The sequence below is a fragment of the Columba livia genome, chromosome 9 (assembly GCF_036013475.1).
Source record: "Columba livia isolate bColLiv1 breed racing homer chromosome 9, bColLiv1.pat.W.v2, whole genome shotgun sequence".
Taxonomy (NCBI): domain Eukaryota; kingdom Metazoa; phylum Chordata; class Aves; order Columbiformes; family Columbidae; genus Columba; species Columba livia.
Window position 1 is genome coordinate 23,025,948 of NC_088610.1, and position 25,540 is coordinate 23,051,487.

At 40.5% G+C, this 25,540-nt stretch overlaps 3 protein-coding genes across 12 annotated transcripts in view; 2 read left to right on the forward strand and 1 right to left on the reverse strand.

Annotated features, from left to right (window-relative positions):
• The window catches only part of MYO7B (myosin VIIB), a 48,374-nt gene extending 44,613 nt beyond the window's left edge, over window positions 1-3,761 (forward strand). The window contains exons 45-49 of the mRNA XM_065073126.1: window positions 205-390; window positions 1,170-1,286; window positions 1,971-2,054; window positions 2,736-2,855; window positions 3,541-3,761. Coding sequence (XP_064929198.1) covers window positions 205-390; window positions 1,170-1,286; window positions 1,971-2,054; window positions 2,736-2,855; window positions 3,541-3,624 — 591 coding nt within the window. The 3' untranslated portion in view covers window positions 3,625-3,761. The remainder of the gene's footprint in view (window positions 1-204; window positions 391-1,169; window positions 1,287-1,970; window positions 2,055-2,735; window positions 2,856-3,540) is intronic.
• A 1,825-nt stretch (window positions 3,762-5,586) lies between these two features.
• LIMS2 (LIM zinc finger domain containing 2) overlaps window positions 5,587-25,540 on the reverse strand; it is a 34,422-nt gene continuing 14,468 nt past the window's right edge. For 9 of the 10 annotated variants that reach the window (XM_065073186.1, XM_065073185.1, XM_065073184.1 and 6 more), the window contains 9 exons: window positions 24,264-24,423; window positions 23,386-23,452; window positions 22,963-23,083; window positions 13,490-13,639; window positions 12,513-12,663; window positions 11,334-11,426; window positions 10,410-10,458; window positions 10,148-10,223; window positions 5,587-9,328 (listed from right to left, as the gene is read on the reverse strand). In XM_065073186.1, the coding sequence (XP_064929258.1) occupies window positions 9,181-9,328; window positions 10,148-10,223; window positions 10,410-10,458; window positions 11,334-11,426; window positions 12,513-12,663; window positions 13,490-13,639; window positions 22,963-23,083; window positions 23,386-23,452; window positions 24,264-24,419 (1,011 nt within the window). In that variant the 5' untranslated portion in view covers window positions 24,420-24,423 and the 3' untranslated portion in view covers window positions 5,587-9,180. Of the gene's footprint in view, window positions 9,329-10,147; window positions 10,224-10,409; window positions 10,459-11,333; window positions 11,427-12,512; window positions 12,664-13,489; window positions 13,640-16,041; window positions 16,064-22,962; window positions 23,084-23,385; window positions 23,453-24,263; window positions 24,424-25,540 lie in introns of those variants that run through there. The other variant, XM_065073191.1, reaches the window with a different exon arrangement.
• Window positions 14,028-22,529, forward strand: GPR17 (G protein-coupled receptor 17). The gene is made up of 2 exons (XM_021279850.2): window positions 14,028-15,801; window positions 19,761-22,529. Exon 2 carries the CDS (start codon window positions 19,799-19,801, stop codon window positions 20,831-20,833), a length of 1,035 nt encoding a protein of 344 aa, XP_021135525.1. The 5' UTR covers window positions 14,028-15,801; window positions 19,761-19,798; the 3' UTR covers window positions 20,834-22,529.

A 25,540-nucleotide genomic window follows, 5' to 3' on the forward strand; every position in this document is an offset into this window, starting at 1 on the left:
CTCTGTAGTTGTATGAAGAATCATAGAATGGTTTGGGTTGGAAAGGACCTTTAAAGATAATCCAGAGAACCTCCAGGAGTTGAAAGTTCTTGGAATGTCCTCAGACTGTGGCAAGACTCACATCCTGACCTCACAGATTTAGAATGTGTAAGTCAGTGTTTGCTTCAGCCCATTCTGTCCAGATTCATAGCTGCTCTTTTCCAGGAATTGCCAAAGTACCTCCGAGGCTACCACAAGTGTTCCAAGGATGAAGCTGTCCAGCTGGCAGGGCTGATTTACAAAGTGCGCTTCAACAGTGACCGCACACAGCTGGCAACCATCCCCAAAATCCTCAAGGAGCTGGTGCCAGACAACCTGCTCCGAGCAATGTCACCAGATGAGTGGAGGAAGGTAAGAACATCAGCTTTCATTAATCGTGCTGCTTCCACAGAGCTTTCTGAAAGAAGAAAGACATCAAGCCACACTACATTTTTGATCTGACAGTCTTTGAAAGTGCTATGGAAGGATACTATTGGATGTTGCTGGTTTGCCTCTTACAATCCAGATTTTGCATCCTCTCTACCAAATCTCTGAAAGATACTCACAGGTCTACATGACTGATTTGAGATGTGCATCTTTCTTGGAGATACTAATCCTTTTTCAGAAGAGTTAGAGATAGGAAAATCAGCGATGGGTCTCAGGATTTGAAAACCTCATAGAGAAAAACAAAATTAAGATGTATTCTAAATTTTTCACAGTTTGGCCAGCAAATCAGTCACCTTGCAGCATGTACATGCTGCTCATAGCAAAGGCCCTTTTCTCCACCAAAAGGCAAGAAAGTTTCAGCAGGTACTTATCACTTAGTCCACTCAGGAAGACTAAGGACACTATTTCAAATACAGAGCTAAAATTCACCATACATTTCAGTAGAAAAGGTGACACGTCTGTGGGGTTTGAGCACTGTCTTTCTGAATTTTGTTTCATTCCATATTGCCCCTTTGCCATGAAATCAATTTCCTTGGACTCCTGGACTTCCCTCACTCAACTCAGGTTCTGGCTCCACTTTGCCCCGTGGCATCATAGGCTGTTTTCCTTTTCACTCTTCACAAGCCTGATCTTGGTGATGGTCTGGACACAGAAAACCTGCCTGTCCCCAAGTGAATAGGCTTTGTGTCCTATTTTCTAAACAGAGCATTACTGCAGCATATAGCAAACATGAAGGAAAAACTGTGGATGAGGCCAAGATCGCCTTCTTGAAAATGATACACCGGTGGCCAACATTTGGATCAGCCTTCTTTGAGGTTAAGGTAGGTTGAGAGGTCTGTATGAATGGCTTCGGTAGTAGCTGAGCACTGGGGGATACAGACTGACTATAAATCCATGTCTGTGTGAGAATGTATTATGAATCTGACTTCCCGTCACCTACTGAGGAAAACTCAGTTCCTTGGAAGTGGGGAATGATGTTTTTTATCCCTTATGCCTGTAATTTATGGGCAATGTTGTTGTTCCAGTTGTAATACTCAATATCTCAGCTATGTAGTAGATGGGGTCCTTTAGTTATATATAGATACTTCACTGTCCTGTCATCATTCTCCACTACAAAATGCTGCCAAATCTTGTAACTCTGGGGCCTCTTCCCTCAGAACAGAACTGTACTAATCCTCTCATTCTACAGCAGATACCTCCAGGAATCATTTCCTACTTGCTACCTTCAATTTCTCCTCGCCAAGCTCTTAACTGGCTGGCAACCAACCAACCATATTAGGAAATAATGGACCTAATTCTGCATTTATGTAGCAGCTGCTCAAGTCATCAACACATTGCCAAGAAAGCCACCCTTAGCAACAGTTACAAAATATTGAAGAGCTTTATGTTTTAGTGTTTATTTGGTAAAGAGAACAAGAAGCACTGGACACTGTTAACAGTCACTATGCACCCAATATGAATAATCTTTTCATCTCCTGTTTATTTTGTGCTGCCTTTGTTTATAGCAAACTTCGGAGCCAAATTTCCCAGAGATTGTGTTGATTGCAATCAACAAGCAAGGAGTGTCACTGATACATCAGAAGACAAAGGTAACGGTTGCTTCTCAAGACTGTCTAAGGAAGGATTTAATTGACTGTGTTAATTTAGGGACAGCAGCAGGACCTTCTCCCTGAACAGTAGGAGAGGGTAGAGTCCTTCTATTAATTTTCTGTGTGAAACTGAAGAAATGTTATTACCTCAAATCACTTCTTTGCAGTTTCTACACTGGAAAAGAAACAGTGTAGAGCATCTCTGAAAAATAAGTGGTAATCATGATGGACCTCAGTAAAATGATAAGATCAGGCAGATGGATGGACCAGAAGGAACCTGCTTCAGAAAAATGCTGTGCGGGAAACCTAAGCTGTCAAAAAGACCAGGTTGAATGACAGTGTTTGCCAGCTCTATAACCCAAACAGCCTGGTCTTACCAAGTGTCCAGACAAAAGTGTTTATGAATATCCAGTGAGTTTTAGATTATTGTAAATACAACAGCCGTGTGCTAAGGCAAAGATCAAGATATAATCAAAGGAAGTCTCACTAGAGTGATTAAAACTCACCTGCTTGGTGAAAATACAATATACCACTGGTACGGCTGCAAGACCTACCTTCATCCACCGTGTCTGTAAATAAAGTGAGAAAGAATAAGAATGTTCTGGCTCTACAGGCTTTCTTACATAACAGCCTATTTTCATTTGAGGATTCGTCTATACTTCAGTTTGTTTCCCTTTACAGGATATTTTAACAGTCTACCCCTTCAATAAAATCTCCAATTGGAGCAGTGGGAGCACATACTTTCACATGACAATAGGGAACTTGGTACGAGGAAGCCGCATCCTGTGTGAGACATCTCTGGTAAGAAGAGTTTGTCAACTTACACACAAGAAACTCCTAATTTTTCCTTTACATCCAGAATTGCTACAAAACAATGGTGCCAAAACAGATGTAAGCCAGAGAGATAAGGAAAAATAGTAATTTCCCAAATTCTTCCCATACATCAAAATTCCATCTGAGACATTAAGACAAGGCTGCACTTACCCACAACACTAAGGAAGAGGCTTTTTGTCTTGTGTGGTTTGATCCATCTACACAATAACACCATCCTTGTACGATTTTACACATTTCAATGAGTGGTACCACCTTTTGAGAACTGGATTCAGATTGTCCACAGACCCAGACAAACATCATTGTATTGATATTTAAAGGTAAATTTGTAAAGACAACAGAAAAACAGTAAAGGGTTAACTTCTGTCACAGAAAAGCATGAATTCCTGAGTACAAGATGTCCCTCTATAGAATAAAATTTTAATTTGAATGACAGAGACAGTGTAGCTATGTTCTTTAAAGTCTCGTACATCTGTTAAGGGAAGAGCAGAGGGAGGAATAAATAAATAATTATCAAAAGAGCAATAGCTGTTGGAAGAGGAGATGTCCGTGCAGCGAAGAACCTAAAAAGATGATACCACAGGGAATAAATTATAGTTATTTTTGTTTGTGGAGCTATTGGAGAGATTTAAAGACTTTTTTTCTTTTCTGGCAGGGTTACAAAATGGATGACCTGTTAACATCCTATGTACGCCTGCTAATGAATGCTGTAAACAAGCAAAAGAACCTCCCAGCCTGAGAGTGGAAACAGAGCCCATGACCTGTATTTGTGCCAAATTACCTGTAATTTCATTTCCAGAATAAATGCCATTTAAAAAATATTAATCTTGATGATGAGTCTTCTGATCACACACCAAATGAACTGTGTTGCTGAAGTATTACCACCAGAGAAGCTCAAGTGAGCATGGGCTTTCAAATATTTCTAACACTTGTCTGTCTTAGATAGAGTATAAGAATTCCATTCAGACTTTGGATTTAGAAAAAGTTTATCTGGATTTTAATGTCATATGAGGGTGGGGGGCAGAGGAACCCTAATATGAGAGCCTCTTCTGATACTCCTCCATTCTTCAGGAAAGACATACATTCACAGTTGTCTTTGTTTTGGAAAGAAAATGTCCCTTTGTTGTATATGTTCTTACCAAATGCATAAACTCCCTGAGGCTTTGCAAACAAAGCTAATGAGGTAATGTTATCTTCTTCTTCCTGTTGGAAATTCTAAGAGTTGAGAAACCTTTAGTTGTAGGATAACAGGACATCTTGAAAGGTAAGATGCTGGTTTTCATCCTTTTATCACTAGGTTATGAGCAGCCAGTTACAACAGACTACGACTATCAGAATGTAACTGTCATTCCAGTGTCAGGCTGTCCACTGGTTTGCCATTGCCCTGGTTAAATTAAAGTCACTTCGAAACTAAAAACTGCTTTCTACTATGCACTCTGAAATGGGTCTGGATTTGGGTCCATTACTTTTACTCAGTTCTTCCTGTTTCAAGTGATAGATGTGCTATTCAGTGCAAATCAGAATGGAAGAACTCAGTCTAACAGACATCTGTTGAAAAGAGACTTTTCTGCTCTGTAAAAATGTTCTCAGCTTGAAGTTATGCAGACATTCGTTCATGAGACAAAAATAATAGCTTTAATTTCTCCTGATCTTTTTCTATTTCCTGTTTAGCAGGCACTTTGAGTGGTAAAATTTGATTGAGCACTTATTCATCTCTAAGGCCATTGTAAACACACAATTTTGGTCCTACAGGACCCGGACTGTTTTCAGAGCTTGTAAAGTACATATTTAAGTGTGGTGGCAGTAAGCAGAGATGCTTACCCCATCAGAGAACAAGCACTCTGTCCTCAGTGACGAGCCCTCCCTTGCTCACAATAAAACGTGGACATGTCTTAAAGCACTTACACCAAGTTCCTTGGGACACGACCTGGCAGTGCTGGAAAAGCAGCTCTGACAGATCTCTCTCGTTTGCCAGTGTATGCACAATGGTTCTCTTGTTCCCTCAGATATGTGTGTGTGAAATTCAAATCCTAATGGGAGTTTTGTACATGGGTGGCAGGGAAGAGCCCCACTCTCTTTGTGCATCTAAATGACTGCCACACTTGTCAGAACAGTCGATCCTTTGCAAGCAATTAGATATTCCCGCTGTGTTGTCCATTGCTGACAATGGAAACTTTTGAGACTAATAACTTTTAGTTGTTTTGTCATCCTATATCTGATCTAACTGGCTATAAGTGAGAAGCATTCCATACTTCACCTGTACACGAAGAAATTTTGCAGCCAAATTATTTGGTTTCTTGTTTTTAAATAAACACCGCAGAAAATCAACAACCACAATGTTTTTTGTAACAAGAAAACTGAATATGTGCTCTAGATGCATGTAACCTAAAAACCTACCAAACATCTACTACAGCCTGTAAATGAGCACAGCATCCCATCTACTTGTCATATTCACAACGCAGCCCAGCCTCTAAGGGTATGATATCGTTTTCTGCACAGCTTCATCAACCAACGTATCACCACAGAAGGAGCACAATTCCAAAAAATGAATTCACCATGACAACGAAGCAGATCTGGGCAATCCTCAGAGTTCCTCAGAGTGCATAATGCTCTCCGGCTCAGCACTGCAAACGTTATTTCTTTTTACTGTATAATATAAAACTTTGTCACATTTGGTTTTTTTGTGTGTGAAGACTTAAACTGTATTATAGTTAACTTTATTAAAGGAACATAAAAAGGCACAGTATTACAACATTTCAATCCACAATCACATCTTGCTTAGACAGCACAAGCAATGTGTGATGAGAGCTCCACACCGTGCAGAATCCACAGTGCTCATCAAGGCCTGAACCAAGGCAAGTAGCTGCTAATTCTTCTACTCAGTCCAGACCATCCTCAGCACTTAAAGTGCTTTACAGACTAGTACAACCACATTTATTACGCCTGCCTCCAATCTATCCCTTCACCATCCAACCACTTTTCAGAAAAGTGTCAGTCACTTCATCTAATACAAAACATGCAACATCTAGAAACTCTCTGGACAGAAGGTTGAACAATATTTGCCACTATCGCACAGACTGCTGCAAAAATAAAGACCAGGATGCAAACCTTAGACAGCAGATTAGGTCGCCATAAAGAAAGATTGTAAGTGATTAACATACCCTTTGAATACAAACAAGCTGCACAAACTGTGGTTTCTAAAAGCAAAACCATTTTCAAGTGTACTCAGTGAATATTAATGATTTTAATTTGGTATGTATAAATATGAATGTAAACTATAAATGTATATAAAGAGACAACAGCTTTTGGTAAGTGTAGACTTCTGAGCCAAGTTCAACCTTGATATAAATCTATACTCTCCAGTGGTGTGATACCTAGGATGAATTTGGCCAACAAGTCTGTTTACAGCAATGGAAAAAAGCATGCAGTTTATTTCTGACTGAGACCTTGACTTTATCTATAAAGAAACAACAACCAACCAACCAGTCAGCCTATCACCACACTAAGGAGAATCCATAAGTCCGCATTATACTCTACTTAGTTTTTAAAGAGTGAACACGAAGAAGTAGAGGAAGATGCGTTTATTTAAACTATTTATAGTTATTTCTCCTACTCCTTCAGTTCGGCTGTCCCACCAACAGCATGTCAGTAATATTCACTACTGTAACTCTGCACACTGCAGGCTATGGGCAGCAGGAACATAAGAAAAATAATTGTAAAAAATTAATAATTTAAGAGATAAGGACGGAATTCAAATCCTACAGAACTTACCAAAGAGAATGGTATCAACTGTCCTTTGAATACTGAAGCTTACTAGGTCTGCTGAATTTCTAGCATGAGACAAAGTGAGAGCACAACACACTAAATCTCTGCTTGCAGTACAAAAGTAATTCTATTCACCTCTCCATACATGCATTTTCCATTGCTGAACGTGAGAGTGGCCACTGAAAGAATATCACTCATTGCCCGCTAGTCACACAGGCTTCCCATATTACCAGGAGCAATGTGGCTGCGTGTTCCTCCAGCATCTTCCCAGGAGGCTGAAGAAACACAGCTGCTCAGATTTAGCATTAGATGTGGCCTGTGCCTGAGATTATAGGAACAGACCTGAATGCTTTATGCTGAGAAGAATTTGCATAACATACTGAACTGCACCTAGATCAGTAGTTCTTGTGTTTTATGCTATTAAAAAAATGCCAAAGAATAGGTTTATAGGACCAGTCTTTGCAGTGGCCACATAATACTGCACCAAAAGTCATACTGCTCTTTGTGCCCGTAACTAAAAGGCCATTTGAAGGCTGGTGAGAGGACAGTGACTAGCCACACGTTGTCCTAAAGCAGTGACAAAAGCAGCCACTGTTACTGTAATTTACAGTGCATATTGGTCAGAAGAGGATGGAAGAGTTCTACTGTTAAAATTAAGGCTCGTCTCCTCATCAACGTTAAAGTGGATGCAGAATAGCCCAGTTAAAAGTCTATGGTAACGTACAGCAACAAAAAGCAAAGCAGCTGAAGGAAACTCAATTAGTAAAGCCAGTATCTAAGAGATGGTCTTGCATACAAGATTCTTCTCTGCACACAGTTAACCAGGACATTTCCCAGCACTGCTGTGCTCTCAGTGGTGGGGTCTCATGGGCAGTAGCTAGAGCAGGTATGCTAACAGCCATCAATGCTTTAGCTACTATCGTGCTTAGATCTGCTCTGAGCAGAGGGCAATGGCAGTGAAGACAATTGTAAGGTAGATTATTGTTCCAATCCAGCCACTGCTCACACACACAAAAAGTGAGGAGGCTTTAGCTTCTTGCTAACTAGCTCACCTGGGGCTACACGGAGGAGTGTGGGCCCAGCTGCTGTGTTCACTTGACCTACTAAATTAGCCACTTCTTAGAAGATTTAAATGATGTAAGGGACAGCAGTCTCCCAGTGCCTTTTGTCCTGTCTGCCTTGCATAAAGGGCAGGTACACTTTCCAGCTATGTTGCCCTTAAAAAAAATAGAGAATGTTCAAACCCAGTAAATTTCTCAGCACCTTGGGTTGTGATGGCAAAGGCAATTGGACCAGTGACACTGCATCAGTGACAGGCAAAACTACAGAGCAGAACTATATGCTTAAGCTATACAGATTAATCTCTGAGGTTCTCTCTTTAAGCACACTCAGGTCTCAAGAAGAAAGGTCATGGGAAACTCTTATTTAGGTGAAAACATTAAGAAAAATACTTCCTGTTTTTTTTCTGCATAAGTTTACATTTGCTACAAACCGTAAATACGAGAAACACCCTCATGTAACTGGGTTTTCTGGAGCATGACCAACAAGCATATACCCTTCTTTCAAAAAAAGTGAGAAGGATGGGGAGACTGAAATGCTTAAATTGGTGCCATATTATCAATTTGATTTCATAATGCAAAAAAATAACCAAGGCTCCAGCCACATTTCCTAAAGGAATGTCAGTTATGGCACTGGACAGGACCTGCTTTGTGCTGACCTCTAGATGATTTAGTACCCATGTAGTAGCAGAGAACAAACTGGAGAAAATTGTAGAGTTGGTTTCTACCAAAATCTTTCATTTCCCATAGCCACCTCCTCCTTAAGGAGAGCCCAACTATTCTGAAGAGGCTGACATGGCCTTGCCAATTGAAATCTCCTTAGCACTGAATGGAGAACAGCAAAGCAAACTTCTTCAGCTGTCTTAACATTGGACATAAGGCAGAGAAGGGGGCAGTGCAGATGCTGTAACTATTGGTTCCTGGGTTCACCCAATAAACCTACAAACCAGAAGGACTGTGTATATGATCAGTAGGAATGTGGAGAAAGACCATAACATTTTGAATGTAGCACAGTGACAGCTTTCAGAATATTAGAAAAAATAAAATTGTCTTCACCCATGGTACGAAGAGAAATTTTTATACTTTAACTGAAGAGCATTTTTTCCACCCCTACACTCAACCACTGTTTTCAGATTCCTTAGGTTACAGAGGAATGGAGAGAGAACCACAGTTTAACTGAGGAAGGAAAGACTGTGTACAACTGCACAGAGGCAGAATTAGTTGTTATTAGTACACTAATAAGCAGCCTGTAAACTGCTCAAGCAGAAATCATATTCCTCTTTCTGCCAGTGTTAATAGACAATTGCTTGAGAAAAGGGATAGTCAAGATGCAAGCTGCATTAGCAGAAGCAGGGGAAGGTACTACTTAGCTTTGGTTTCGCCTGTTCTTAGTAATTGCCTCTGTAATCAACAGCTGCTGTAAGAAGCAGCTTATGCCTGTACGAGTGCAGTCACTAGACTGACAGACCTGTTCAAGCAGAGTTTAAATCCAGAGCTTTGGGATGTGCCTTCTTGGATGCCAGCTCTGACAACTTCTTCAGGCGTTTCTTCAGCTCCAGGGGGAATTTCTCATAGCACTTCTTGCATACAGGCTTCATGTCAAACTCCACAAACTTATTCCTTTAACACAAAGAACAACGCGTTATTAAAATGGTATTTGCAAACTATATGCTTCACTAAATCAAGTTTGTGCATCTATGTAAATGCTGTTGTTTGTGTTCTACTGCATGTATAAAAAAATTCACTTCCTCGTCTGGTTGTGTAAGCGCAGAGATTGGGTTCTTCTCAGGGAACTAGGGTCTTTAGTATTGTTAGTTAAATAAAGAGCAAGACTTTGCTATATATTTGTATGTATCAGTGTAGAATAATAATAATGTTGTTATCATACAATGGAAGAGTCACTTCAAAGGTCCTCTTTGTGACAAATTAGAGCCCCTTCATATACAAGGCCAGTGGGGCCAACCCAGCATAGTAGGATAAGGGTTTGAAGCTGAGAAAGGAAAAATATAAGATTGCTTTGTTTTCTGTCCCTCTTCTACATATTTGAGGTAGCTAGCATAATATTTTCTTTCAAAATAATCTATGTAATTGCAAATACTGTCATTGAGGGGAGCATCCAGACTAAGGAGACATGGAAGCTGCAGGTGTTTCAGGACAGGCAGTTACTGGAAGTTTAGAGCCTTTCATCCACACTGCTGAACGAGTCCTCCTCTTACCCAACCTTCTTACAGAATAGATTAATGAAAGGAAATAAATTAGAGAGGATGATGAGTCCCAGCTCCCTTTCAGTTCTGAAATCAGTGCAATTACAAGCACCTGCTCCCACAGCAAAAAGGTGTATCACCCCTCAGAGGGGCCTTGGCTCACAGCTCCCCCCAGCTGACACCCTGCCTTAGGGACAAATTTCTCATATACTCCAAAATATAAACACTGACTTACTTCAGTGTAAGCTTGATGTTGCAGGTGGAGCACGAGAAGCAATTCACACACCAGGCTTTGTTAAGAGCTGATACCACTGCAAAAGCAAAAGCACAAAATAAGAGGAAACTGCTGAATTATTTGAATTCAGATTTGTATCCAAATTCAAATGAGGCCAGATGTGAAAAGAAACACTGGTGCCTTGCAACTGTGGGACTGCAACAGCTGCACTAACAAATGGAACAAGGACAGCAACCCAAACCAAGGAGAGAACAAATCTTACCATCGCCCTCTATCACGTGGCTGCAGTTGTAGCAGACATCTCCAAAGAGCTGCGCAGCGAAAGAAATGAGAACAGGAACTCATGTTACTGACTACTCATGCTCCCCAAATTACACAGCTGGTGTGAACATTAAATCCTAACAATCAAAGAATTCCCAGACACTGCAGTGGCCCCCAAATATGCCAATTTAAGTCTTATGAATAAATTCTCATACACTTGCCAAATAGTCTATGTTCCTTTGGATCTCATACCACTAAACACTACAAAACCTTTTTTGTTGATGCCTCACACTCTACCACTGTTATGTGATCCTAAAGTCCTGTACACGTGACAATTTGGAGAAAAGAGAATTGGTAGAGTAGGATGTTTACTGTAGATAAACATCTCCTGATGCTTAACTATAAACATCAAAAGAAAACTTTGAGCTACTTTCAAAACAGTAACGCTTATCTCTTACAAAAGTGACTAATTTATTTGACAGAAGAAAACACCAAACTCCTAACTGTTAAGTAGTCATACAGCAAAAATAGGTTTTGATTGGCTTTTGAAATATACGTTTCTACCGCCTTATACAGCACAATATTTATCTCAGGCCCGCAGAAGCAAGTAATTATCAAAGAACTCCACACAAATAGTTTTTTAGTAGAATTACAGGGATTTTAATGACAACCCATGGTTAGTGTTTTTTTTCTGTCAATGGCACAATGAAATATCAATATCCCCAAGACATTTCCATTCTGCTCTCAGCATGACTTTTCACATCTACCATGAAAAACTACTCTTTCTTTTAAATCTAATTTCTATATACTGCATTGCCTCTACAAATTCACATTACGCAAAATCTGCATAGCTTTGCACATGTAAAATGCAAAAAAGCATTTGCCAGTCAGAGCAAGTACTTATAGTACAGATGGCAGAATTTACCTGGTTATAGTGAGTTTCACAATAAGCCAGTCCTTTTTTCTCATAGTGTCGGTGCCCCAAGAAAGGCTTCTCACATTTGGCACAAACAAAATGCTGTAAAAGAAGAAAAGACATTAAGTGGCAGACAAAGCGACTTTTCCATCACCAGGAAAAAACTTGCTTGGCTACAAATCATGGCTAAATATGAGACACTTAATCACAGAGTGGCTTGGGTTAGAAGGGACCTTGAAGCTCATCTAGTTCCACCCCCTGCCATGGGCAGGGACACCTTCCACCAGACCAGGTTGCTCAGAGCCCCGTCCAGCCTGGCCCTGAACACAGCCAGGGATGGGGCAGCCACAGCTTCTCTGGGCAGCCTGTGCCAGGGCCTCACCACCCGCATGGGGAAGAATTTCTTCCTGATATCTCACCTAAATCTGCCCTCTTTCAGTTTAAAACTGTCACCCCTTAATGCTTTAATGAAATACAGACAGGAAAATCTTTATGGAGGTAAAGGAAGAAATATCTGGTCTACTGTGGTAATTAAGTATTGTATCAAAGAGAGGTAAAAGACCTGCTGAAAGTGCAATCATCTTGTGTCTATACTGACAGACTTGCAGACTATTATCTTGCTTGACGCAGAGAAGAGGAACAGGAACATAAACCATGGTTGGTATGAATGCACTTCATGTGAGCAGCACCATCTCTCTCAGTTCAAACCCTAGGAGGCTCACATTACTAAAAATATAAATCACTAAAAAACTTCAGAGCAAGGTGTGATGACCCAGCTGAAAGTTATAGAAACAATGAGATGAAAAGGCTTAAAAAGCAAGAATTGCACCAGCTCTACCTACATTATGAATTCTCACACTGTTATTAACCTGTTAACTGGGGTCGGAGAGGATATATCTAAGTACATCAATGTAAATATGTACATTTATTAGTAAGTAAACGCTGTTCAGTAAACCATGTTCTGCAAGAATCTTTACAATAAAACTCAGGCATTTTAAAATTAAATTTATTACTGTTGTGAAAACACCGACTTCTTAGGCAACCCTGGTGACAACCTGATATATAAGCAACTGGTTTTTGTCTGAATTCAGATATTACAGGTGCCACAAATGTCTACAGCTTCCAACTAGCACAAGTCCTCTTCCAAAATGGCTCCTGAAGGAAGTTTCAGGTTCAGAGCGGCCTCACCTCAACATGCCATTGCTTTCCCAGAGCGTTGACGACTCGTCCCTCAATGGGCCTGCGACAAGCTCCACAGATGGGGATTCCCATCTTGTCGTGGCAGGGCAGGCAGTACAGCTCTCCCTTCAGCTCCCGGGCCTCAGCAGTCAGCTCCTTCCTGAAAACACAAACACAACCCTGGACTAAGAACACCACATGAAGCTCTTTAATGCTCGAGATGAAGTTTTGGATCACTAAACTTGAAAGTTAACATACTTCAGCAACATTCTTCCTACAAATAGAGAGTCATTCAGTTAAGCTGGTGAAATACAGTTGTTGTCAACTCATCTTTCTCAAATTGCCTTCTCAGTTTGCCAGACAAGAGAACATACATGGAATATTATGTCCTCAGCTAGATACTCTGGCAGAAATATGAGGTGCGCTTACATGGAACAATGTACCGTCATGCAAAGACTCCTGCTATCTTTGAAAGGGATCACTCAGGTACAAGGACCATCCTAGTAGTGCTCAGCATGGAGCCATTCACTTTATTCTTCAGCACTGTTACGCATTCTAGGGCAGTACTGTGCTCCAAATATGCTGCCTTCATGGTAACTAAGGTCAGAGAGGTATCGGCACGGGAATGGGCTGTGCCAGAAGATTGACACAGCTCACCGAGTCACCTTTTTTTCTACCCAGGAATGCAAAATGAACCTAATCTGGATAGCCTGGCAACAGCTATCTTTGGACAACACTATTGTAATCTGCACACAGGCTTTGAGCTACGTTCACACCAAGGTACTGTTTTCATTTTCTGTATAAAATAGTGTCATTCAAGTTTAGGATGAAAGAACACTGAATAGCAAAATAAACCTAAAGTTCCTATAGGCTTTCCAAATTGATTTCAATGCCTCCTCATACAATTTCTGTTTGTTCAACAAGGTGAAGGCAGCAAAGTTTAGGCCTTGGAAAGAGCTGTCACAGTTTAGAACACGAGAACATACCCACAGTGGGTGCAGTTGAAGTGATCAGGATGGTAGGAATCATTCCTAAACATCAGAGGCTGCTCATCAATTATCAGGTGGCACTTCTGACAAATGTACTTGCCCAGTCCCTTAGCTTTTTCACGGTTATGGCATGGCCGGCACAGATGCCTAGTTGAACAAAGGGAAGAAAGGAAAACATTAAGAAATTTTTTCTCCTAAAACAATGTATATTGCATCCTGTAAGATGCACTTCACTTAGCAGAAGTGTCTTCTGAGCTCAGACTAAATATCATTTAGTTCGGTATCCTGTGTTTCACCATTTGCACAGAAAAGAATATGCGGATAGAGCAGTCACAGAGTATTTCTGTAGTATACTCCAACATTCACTGGTTTATAACCCATCAAGAATATCACCCTGTCATTTTTCTAGGTATCCTTTCCAGTTCTTCTAGATAATTTTTGAGAGGTGAGCAAGGAAAAGTGGCAACACCCTCTCTCTGTTAAAACTATGGTGTCCAGACATAACAGAGGCATTACAGTACCAGGGGCAGGGGTCAAGAAGAGAGAATAAAACCTATTAAACCAAAGCACATTGCTCAAATGCCTTTACCATGTCTGGATTCCTTAGTCTTCAATAGCTAGGACAAAAAGAGACCATTGAATCCTAGCTCTTCTGCCTGCAAATTCCTTTTAGTCCTAAATTAAAGAAAATACAGAATTATGTGATTTTGCAATTTTATGTGGTAAAAGTAACTGTGTTCCTATCACACAGAATCTTGAGTTGGAAAGGACCCAGAAGGATCATAGACTCCAACTCCCTGATCCTCACAGCACGACCTGAAACTAAACCGTATGACTTGTTCTAGAACATATTACAAGTACAGTCCTAAACAGGCAGATAAGTCAGATTTCTGGTAGAAAAACTTGGGCAATGGCATAAAAAACTTTTGTGAAGGGTGATGGAATCCACCATTTTTATCCCAATACTTAGGAGCTCTGAGGCAAAGCTGTTCAGTTACTTGCCTATTACCTGCCCCTCTAGCTGCAACACTGCAAGCTGAGAAGAATTTATGATAAACCAAAAAGGACAGAGGAATTACTCTTCTGCGGCCTTCTTTGTGATAAAACAGCCTGCTTAATTCCTTTCATTATATCACTATGTGAAACACTCGCTGAGATTTACAGGTCATTCTCAAAAGACACCAGACAAAAGGGAAAGTTCCAATGGAAAGGGTAGATTCACGGCTGAAGTTGGGGTCTCTTTGCAAGGCCCCTTCCAAAATTCTGGTGAAATGAATCACTTATCCCCGTTTCACAGATCTAAGGGTAAGAATACAACACAGATGTTGTTGTGAGACCTCAAACATTTATGACCTTCAGTTGGCAGGCGCCTGTCTAAGTGCTAAGTATCATTATTATTCTCTCCAAATCTGAGTCCTCCTGTCAGCAAGTGTCTCTCTCCAGGGCTGGAACTACTGTCTGCCCAGACGGAGTCCAGAAAAAGCAGACAGCACCCCATTATAAGGAAACATGCAGCTGTGCTCATCTCAGCATAAAGGCATCAATTTTATTCGGCACTGTCAAATGCAGAGTAATTATACGGGGCAGGACATAGGGACCCTGAAGCAAGTGTCCTGAAAGAGACCCCTCTCATTCAGCTGAATAAGAAGCCTTGAGCCATTTGCACTGATAAACCATTATCAATCCCTCCCCGCTCACAAACCCTCTGCCGACCCATAGACCCTCCTCTATTGCAGGCAAAGGGAAGTGTTGGACAGGCTAAGCTGTTACCATAGCAGCCGCCCCTCTCCCTCTCCCCACTCCCACCATTATGGAATTATCCTATTCTGAAATGTCCTGTTGTGTCTATTAATACCAGAGTTCCTCCAAACAATGCTTCTCTCCACCCTCCTAAAATAATCAGGGGACTCCAAGAAGTCTGTGTTCACGGCTGGGAGTTCAGTAGCAGCCTTTAGTAAGCACCACGAACACTGGAATATTCATACAGTATATTCATATCTGTAACAGCAGCAGCAGCCCCTGTGCCAAGGGCTCAGCTGGGATGAAGACAGCTCTTCAGCGCTGGGGTGTCCTCTCCCCTGCGCTGCTGTGTGACTGAGCTGATAATGCGCTATCAGAGCTGGAAGGACACTATATAGAGGGGCTCCCCTCTCCGTGCTCAGCAACTCTGCAACTGTGTGCTCTTTTGGGATCATCTCACTGTTTTCACCGTTGCTGCTTCTATTTGGTTTGCTGTCATCAGAGGGAGTTCCTTGAGATCTTCCCCAAAAGGACCCTACACTCCACCCATAGGACTTCACTGTAAAGAGGTAAGAGACAAACTTCTGTTAGCAGAATAAGGAAAGAGCTTTCCTAGTGGCATTACTTTTAGTTGGTGTCAGTGAGGTAGAAAAACACACACAGAGGTGGATGAATATAATGGAAATGCTTGAAACTAAGAACTGGCAGCATTTTTTGATCTTCAAAAAATAATTTCCCCACTCTTCTTTACATCACTTCTCATAAACATTAAAGTTTTCAAACTTAATTGTACCTAATGTACAACTCACAGTATGTCCAGTGCTCTCTGATGCTGCTTCGAGGCTCACAAGAAACAAGTATTTCAGCTGAAGGGTGGGAGGCTCAGCAGGGAGTGATTTTCAGGAGAATCATTTCAGTCAGAAGTGGACTGTTTCTAATGAAGAGTCCTTTCAGTGAAAGATAGGAAACACTCCCATTTGATAAGACACTCACATTTGACAGTACACTATAACCATAACAAAACACCCCACAAACTAGCATATTCCCAAAGCAGACACTTCTCTAGCTGAGAGCAAGAATAGGAACATCCAAAATCCACCAGAAACCCTAACATACGCTTCAGTTTACTTGCATTATAACAAAACCTCGAAATCAACTAAGTAACTAACTTATGATGAGCTAAACATTTATTCTGCTTATTAATCTTTTCAATCTTTCAATCTGCTTATTAATCTTTTCATTAATGGTAGGTAGAGCATCTGCTGAAAGGGTAATCAGGTTGTTTCTATCCTGACAGCCTTGTTGATTGTTATCTTGCTTGTTTCTGAGCAGAAAAGAAACAGAGCATGAAATACGACCAGTGTGCAGGCATTTCAAATGAGAGGGGACAGCCCCATTCCAGCACGGCACTGAGAGGCCCGGGATAATGGCTCATTGCAGAATAGTGCTCTGTTTAGCAATACATAAATCACTAAATATTCGCACAACACCAAGAGTGCAATCCAAGTGGAAATTATTGCACAATGAGCCAGACTCCTAAAGGAGTTTTCTGTCTGGAATCAAAGCCTCTTGCACCATATAGCTTAGCACAAATACACATTCCAGGTCATTTGGGAAGGTTTCTGGTTTACTCCCAGCATTCATACAGACTAGTACAAGCAAATTCCTAGGACTTTGAGTGCTTTTTGCTAAGCATAACAAACCCAAAAGAAAGAAAAAACTAAAAATGAAACATATTTATTTTAAACTGGTATGATAAAACCTGGCAAAACAGACACAGAGCTGTAAACAGCAAAAGGCTTTCCACACTGCCTATAATTACAAATATACCAAGAACTATTACTTTTGAAAAGCTGTAGCATTTTGTTGAAAACACTCCAATTCTAAAAATAAACTCAACAATTAACTCTAGTGACACATCAGATATTTTCCTAACCAACTATAGCACAAATTTCATGTCAACAAACAAACTGAAAAGAAAATTAAAAACTTGATTTAAATTCCCTTCTAATTTAAAACCTAAGCAAAATTATAAAGAGGCTCACTTCTCTTTTCTACCACTTCTGACCAGGCATCGAAAAATACTTCCCTCCACCTTCCTCTAAAGAGTAAATTAGATAACAGCAGCTCTCCTTTGAAGGCACTCATGTGAAAAGACTGCAATTATTTCCATTTTATCACTAGCTCTACGCCTCCTCCTTCCTGACACTGACATATGGGCTTCTAGGTAGGCCTGGCATTCTCCTTTCTACTTCATCCCATTGTATTTTGCAGTGAAAGCGTGTCTAGAGAGAAACCAATGGCAGACTCAGTTCTGCCATCAGTGAGGACAAAATTCTCGACTTTCAAGTCCTGACTGTTCCAGGTCTGGCACTAACACTCAGCTGAACCTGAATCCCAACGATCCTCCTTAGGAAATCAGCTCAAATAGAATGCGTTCACTGCATCACGCTGCTACATCCCCAGTAGTTAGCTTGTAAAGAGGGAAAAAGTGCTTTCTGCTTCACTTCCTGAACTGATTTAAATCATTATCAATAAGACAAGAGACATCCCCCGCTGTTTCATTAGACAGTCCTTGCTGCTTCTTTTTCAGCTTGTCCAGCTTTCTCGGTGGTGTCGCAACCATGTATATAGTAATGCTTTAGCCATCAGACCACCCAATCACTGGCAGGTGTGTGTATATAAAGATCACCCAATTTCATTTTTTGCAGATGAAAAGCATATTTAAACAAAATGCCTGGCACAAAAAAACGCTACCTAGCCTTCAGATGACATGTCCCATTGTAAATTAACAGCCAGCAAAAAGGCATAGTCTCATCACATATCTCCTTTGGTAGCCGATAGAGGAATACGTACTTAAACTAATTCCATCCAGGGAGGACAAGTATTTGAGCACTCAACATTACTGTCACATACAAACTTCAAAATCTTGTGTTCAAAAATGCTTGCAGGTTTTACTCTGTAAGGGACAAATAAACGCTGGGAAGAAAAACTGAAGGGTCCTCTGCAAACCCTGGAAATTCACACAAAACTGCAACAGGGAATTTTCCTTTTATACATGAAAGCAAGATTTTACATGTATTTTTATAGCTAAAATGTCCCTTAGGAAAAAAGGGCTGTACAATCTTCCTTGCACATGCACTATTGTAATACCAAGATAATAATTTGTTGCCATTCATAGGACTATAGAGAAGCACACAGCTCAGACCTGGAGTGGTTTTTGTGTCACAAACATGCAGGGTATTTAGGCAACCCATGGAGGAAGAAGGCCCCTCTGTGGCCATATGAAGAAATTCCAGTTTCTGAATTCCATTCAGTCTCCCTGTTGACTTTTGTCTCTTCAACTGTGAACTAAACAGAAGTGGTCCAGTATATTCACCTCTAGCTATTGTAGCCTTCTCTCCACCGGAAAGTGATGGCAGCCAAACAAAAGCTGGCAATTACCTTGGAATTTTATTTACATTTTCCAATGTATTGGTCTGTGTTTAATCCCATTTCAGTTTCCCTAATAACCACTAATATTTTTAGACATCTGAAATAACCAGTTCTGTTGGGAAGGTGGACGCATTGCGTGATGCCTTGGATCAACTGTCTAATGATCTAAGATTTCAACATACAGCAGAGCTGCTGCCTGAAACTAATATTTTTGCCTAACAACATCAGCAACCATCTTAAAATTTTAATCTCAGTAGTGGAAAATGGATGTATTTACAGATGTATAGAATTTTAAAGGAGAAATGGTCAAGCAGTACAAAATGCAGCGGTGAGCCCAATGAAGGGATTGCTGCACATAGCGCAACACCTCTGAGGAACCCAAGAAACAGAGATAGTGCTGGAAACTCAGGCTGCGCACATTTCCCTACCACCTATAACCACAGAGGAGAAATGTATAAAAAGCCACATATTTTTTTTATCCTATTCAGGACGCTGCAGATAACAGAGAAGCAAAGCTAAGCTCAGTTTTACTAAGCTGCTATTTAGAAAAGGGCCTGGATAAGCTACAGGGGAGTTCAGGCTTTTGAGGGAGGAAGAGAGTTATGCCAGGAAAAGATGAAAGATGCAGGGAAGGATGACACTGTGACAGATGACCTACAGTGTGGGCACTACTAATAATCTATTCTGAGTCAATTCAGTGCTTTTTGCTGTTCAAATGAGATGCTGCTACCCATCTGAAAAATTTCCTCCTATATTGGAACTAGATGTGCTTGCCTTAAATGCAGGACTTCAGGCTGGAGACAAGCTCATCATCAGCTAGCTTGCTCTTTATGGTGGTTCTTTCAACAGGAATTAATGCTCTGGAAAACCCAGCCGAGGAGGACATTCAGAATTTTAATGTGTTTAAACTCAGACTGACTTTTCATATGAAATACTAATACTAGCAAACAGGAGACATCACTGATTTCCATGTGTGTTTCTGGGTGGGTGTTTACTTTTGTTTCTTTGGTGTTAGTTTTGTTTGGTTGGTTGTTTTTTTCCCCCTTAAAAAAAACCCAGGATCTTTTGTAACATGCTGTCTCAATTCTTTCAGCTTCTTGGGGTTTTATTTCTTCAAAACTGTGGTGAAAAATGAATGGCCCAGCAGAACCCTCAAGTCTATTCTTCAATTGCTCAAATCAATCAACTTTCTCTTTGGAAACATCAGAGCAATGTGGCAAAGAGACACACCTGGAGAACATCCTTTTTGCCACTTTCTACTTCCTGGACTTCATCCTGGCTTTTGTTGGCAATGCCCTGGCTCTTTGGCTCTTCATTCGAGACCAGAAGTCAGGCACACCCGCCAACATTTTCCTGATGCATCTCGCTGTGGCTGACCTGTCCTTTGTGCTGGTACTCCCCACCCGGCTAGTGTACCACTTTTCTGGCAATCACTGGCCATTTGGTGAGATCCCGTGCAGACTCACTGGCTTCCTTTTTTACCTCAACATGTATGCCAGTATCTACTTCCTCATGTGTATCAGCGTCGACCGTTTCCTGGCCATTGTGCACCCTGTGAAGTCCATCAAGCTCCGCAGGTCCCTTTACGCCCATTTGGCATGTGCCTTTCTGTGGGTTATAGTCGGGATTGCAATGGCACCGCTGCTGCTCAGTGTGCAGACAGTGGAGATGAACAACATGACCATCTGCCTGCAGCTCTACAGAGAAAAGGCATCACGTCATGCTCTCGTGTCCTTAGCAGTGGCATTCACCTTCCCATTTGTTACTACGGTGACCTGCTACTTATTGATCATCAGAAGCCTAAAGAGTGGGAACAGAGTTGAGAAACACTTGAAGGAAAAAGCTATCAAAATGATCATCATGGTCCTGATGATCTTTCTGATTTGCTTTGTACCTTACCATGTCAATCGCTACATTTACATTCTCCACTACAACGGGACCAAAACCTCCTGCGAAACACAGCGTATTCTCGCCCTCAGCAACCGCATTACTTCCTGCCTCACGAGTCTAAATGGTGCCTTTGACCCAGTCATGTATTTTTTTGTGGCTGAGAAATTTCGTGAGGCTTTGTGCAATCTGTTTTGTGTTAAAAAGACCGTAATGTTGCCTCAAACATATGAGGGAAAAACAAATGAAAGCTCACTAAGTGCTAAATCTGAACTGTGAACATGGCTCTTGTCACTGTTTCAATTTAAGAACGATCTATCCCACCAAAATCAGCTGAGAGCACAAATATGCAGCAAGATAGTCTACCCAGAGTCACACTCATCCTGAGGAGGGAAGTTCTGTTATTTTGATGGGACTGCAATTAGCAAGAGCCCCTCTGACAACCAAGATCACATGTTCTTGTCTTAATGAAACTGCAAAGTACAGTTCTGCTGACTTCCAAGACATGAAACTGAGGGCTGAACAGTTAGGAATAGGGAAGGGAGCAAAGAGGATTTCTTTTCCTTATAAAAAAGAACTTAATTTCCAAAGCATTCAGTAACAACTCTTCCTCTGCACAATGCATGCAGCCTACTTTATTTTTTTTATATTGTGCCAGCAGTAGAGATCCACTCTTGAGACAGACCCGCCTGATGAAAAGACAGCATACTTCCACATCTTGTTCAAGTCTCCAAATTCAATGTGTTTACACACAATAGACAGAAACTTGGGACTAAATTGTAGCAAGAAAAAAAAAAGACGAAAATGCTGCACTGCACCCAACCTGGACTGGAATTAAGATGGGACTTATATTTTCTTCTTCCCAGCATTCAGAGCTGCAGATGAGCACTAAACTTCACACTATCTTTTCCATCTGCCCTGTGCTATTGTCTTAAGGCTGCAGACAGAGGTTGGACAATATTTACAATAATGCCTCTTTCACATAGTTATCTGCAAAACATCAGGTACCCTGATAACCCTCAAACTAAAGAACAGAAAAGGGCTGTTTAAGAATACTGCTTTTATCTTTACTACATACTGAATCATAAGAATATGAGGCCAAACGGCAGAAGTGAAGAAATGTAAGCATATGAAGAAGTGAAGTATATTTCATCCAGAAGAGATTCCTATCTTTGAGGTGGTTTACAGTTATTTTTTGTGACTTATGTAGCAAGGTTATTAATTCCCTACAGATAAAGTAGGGATTATCTTACCTAGCCTCACTGACAGAAACTGCATCCAGTGAAATACATCTGGAAGTGACAGGCAGACCAGGGAAAACCAGGTACAATGAGAAGCAGCAAAAAGAACCCAAGAGTTCCCAATAGTATTTATTAGAATACTGCTTCTATGCTATAGAGATAAATATTACAGGAAATCACGTGACAGATTAACTATATTTTTTACATACAGATACATATACACACATCTCTCTCTTCTATCCTTTTGGGAATGAGTTCCTTACCATTTTAGATTTGGTCCGCAAATTATACAATCAAACATACTTTTATCTTGCTTGAACTGCTTCAATCCTGGCTGATTTCCCAAAACACCCAGGAACACCCCTAGGTGCTATCACAACAGCCCATTTTAACAAGCTTAGGTGTCAAAAGAAAATCATTTATGCCCAACTTCAAAAACAAAGGCACAGAAGTTGCACGCAGGACTGAAGAGAAAAAGGAGTTGAGAGGGCTCCCTGCTGGACAGGGAACAAGTGTATAACCTTCCCTTCTTCAGCATTTAGTAGCAAGAACATAAACTCTAGGATACTACTTAGGCTTTGCTCAAGACTTATGAAAGCCTGAAATTAACTATGGATTGTGCAACACTGTCTGCTAACTGCTGGATTGTTTTATTTTGTTATCATGGTATACTTTTGTACAAGTTCCCTTTTATGTTTTTATCCCTTATTTCTTAATTAAAAGTATTAATCAACCTTTAGGTCTCATTTTTATACTTCTGTATATAAAATGAATGATTTCCGAAGACCAAGGGAATCACATGCTGAACAGGCTTTGCTGTAATCCTCGAGATACAGCAAAAAGGCCAGGAGAATAACATGATTTCCTGCCCAGTAGCTTACTTGATAAATATCCTTCCCAGAATTACATAATCCTTTTTTCTCACTTGCTATTCAGCTTTTGCCTGAAATCCCTTTGTTTCCCAGAACCCATACACTAGCTACTAAACTGTGAGTTTCTGCTCTCTATGTGTTTCATTGGATGAAGAACACAATCTGTTCCTTAAAGCTTCCTCTGTACCTTTTCAAGCTTTACCTCTCAGTATACAACCAACCGACCACTCTCAACATCTCACTACTGTATCAATAACACACTGATACAACTTGGAGAGCTCCTGCTCTGTCTTACCTGCCCGCATTCTTCACAAATCCCAGGTCAGCAAGTACTACATCACAGAGCTCACAGCGGAAACATTCTGGGTGCCAGTTATTGTTCATTGCCTTGATAACACGCCCAATGATGAACTCACCTGCAAGAGGAAAGCAACGCCTTGAGACACATGAAGAAAACAGTTATCAAAAGTTTACTGCCCTTCATAACCCTTCCACTTTAATTCCACAAGAACTATTATAGTCTAACTTTGAAAAAAAACCCCTAACACTTATTCTCTAAATGGGACATCCCAAATCACTGCTGGTATCATGCTTTGCTTCCCTCTAGAGCTCTTTAAAATAACCTCGACAGTCCCAACCCAGGGCTGGAAGTCACTGCAGTGGTGGGAGGCTTGCACAGACCTGTTAACCCACGGTGTTGACATGCACCACATCTTACCACATTCCCCGCAGCAAGGAGCAAACAGCATCTGAAAGTCATGCTCACAGTACTTCCGGCCTTCAAACTGTGAACAAAACAAGAGAGAAGGAGCCTTCATGAATAAATTAATTACATTCTGATAGTTCAGCATGATTTTCCATTGAAATGAAGAATTAGTCAGGGTCATCAAAGTTTTCCAGTTCTAGCTGCCTCCACCTGATTTTAAACTCCTAAGGATTTTTCTTAAAGAAATATCCAGATATGGCTTCAGCCTTATGGTCAATTTGTGTAACAGTTAAATCAATAGCAATGCTGCTACAAGACAGTAAAAATCTTGAAGTATCCAAAGTCCTTTTCCTCTAGTTAGCTTTAACTTCATTTTTGTTTTAGTTTTTTTAATAATGTAATTCAAAACTACTCCTCCTACACAAGAGTACAACTTTAGGCAAATAAGGAACACAGCATGTTTAAAATAATGTGTTATTCAAAATATGTACTCAGACATACTCTGTAAAAATATTTCAGCCTGAATATTTCAACTGAGTTCACCAATTTCAGTTGCCCAACTGGAAATGTTTGGTACAAAATATCTAAAAGTAAAGACGTGTCCAAGGAAATATTAAGAAACATCTTCTGTATTCTTTTTGAAATGCCTTTCACTCCAAGAGCAAGCACACAGGTTTTTATTGTTACTGATGTATATGAAGGAGTATGGAAGAGAAAAAAATAAAAGGAAATTAAGTGGGAAGCCCCTCAAAAAGATAGCAAAGGTTTAGGGCTAAGAAATTAAACATGCAAGAAAGATGGAAATTCACCTTTCTGCCAGAATTGTCACTTAATTGCTTGCCTTTTAACGGAGATATTTCTGTTCTCTTACATACAGTATGAGATCTCACCTCATAAAAAAGTCCATCTGGGAACTGGCGAAAACACTGAGCACAGACAAAGCAGTTTTCATGATAGAGCTCCCCATTGCTGTTCACAATCCTCTCTGCAGGATCAAATCGAGTCTGGCAGCGTTCACATACTGCATTTGCGAGAGCATCAGACATATTACTGGAATAAAGACAAGAGTAAGAACATGAGTGATGTCACAGTCAACCATGACTATACTCATATCATCCAAGTTTTCCCCAACATCTATGAACACAACATTTCCATTGCTTTAAACTCCCTTTTACATGAAAAAAAAAAAAAAAAAGGACCAATGAGTCCATTCAGCATTGACATCAGTTAGAAATAATGTTCTTGCAGCTCCCACGTGGCAGAATGAGCTCATGTAGCAGACATATCTACTGCGTACTTTTGGCTGCTTCACCAGTTTTTCACCTCATTATGTCATCCTGCTAATAGCTCATACCAAATAGCCACAATTTTAAATAAACCAGTAGTTCGTAGAGCAGCAAACACAACGATTCTGACTTCTTGGGATTTCTGGTCTCAGGACATGCACTTCTGAGGATTTTCTGATGTGCAATAAGCACTGATATCCCACTGCAGTCTCTCCTTTACTGTAGGAATTAAGAGGGCATTTCCCTCTCTACCCAGCAGCTTATATACTCAAGGTTCATTGGAAAATAATTATATACAACACCTCTGTCTTCCTGACATATTGGCTGAAACTGTCAAAGGATTAAAAAGGTATGGGAAGAGAGAAGTCTCTCTGGTTGGCTTGGCAAATACATCAGCTTCATTTCCTCAGAAAGTGAGGCTAAAAAAACCCAAACCTACATTTGCAAATCATGCAAAGGACGTTTCCTCTATCTGCCCTAAAATGTGGAACAACTCTAACCTCTTCCACAAAATGTTCACACTTACCATCATGTTAAGGCAGATTATTTATATACTAACATAACGTAGTTTTCAAATCATATACCACATGCCCAAAAAGGGCAGCATATAGCTTCCATACAAGCATGGTCTGCCTTGCTGTGCACACGTCACCCCAGCAGTACACACAATCTTTCTTTTAACCACTAGACTATCCAATAATATACAAATTCAATATTGTTACACTTTTAGATATAGAAAAACAATTCTGTGCCTTCTGGGCACCATCTAAATTCTGTAACTGGAAAGAGCAGTTTTATAGGTGGGAGATTAGAACATTTCTATCATGTCAAAAATCTCTGAAAAAATTGTGTACTAGTTTTCCTGAAGCATATAACATATA

Bases quoted from the DNA above. Each gene is read 5' to 3' on its own strand.
- GPR17 (XM_021279850.2), top strand. From the start codon at position 19,799: ATGAATGGCCCAGCAGAACCCTCAAGTCTATTCTTCAATTGCTCAAAT.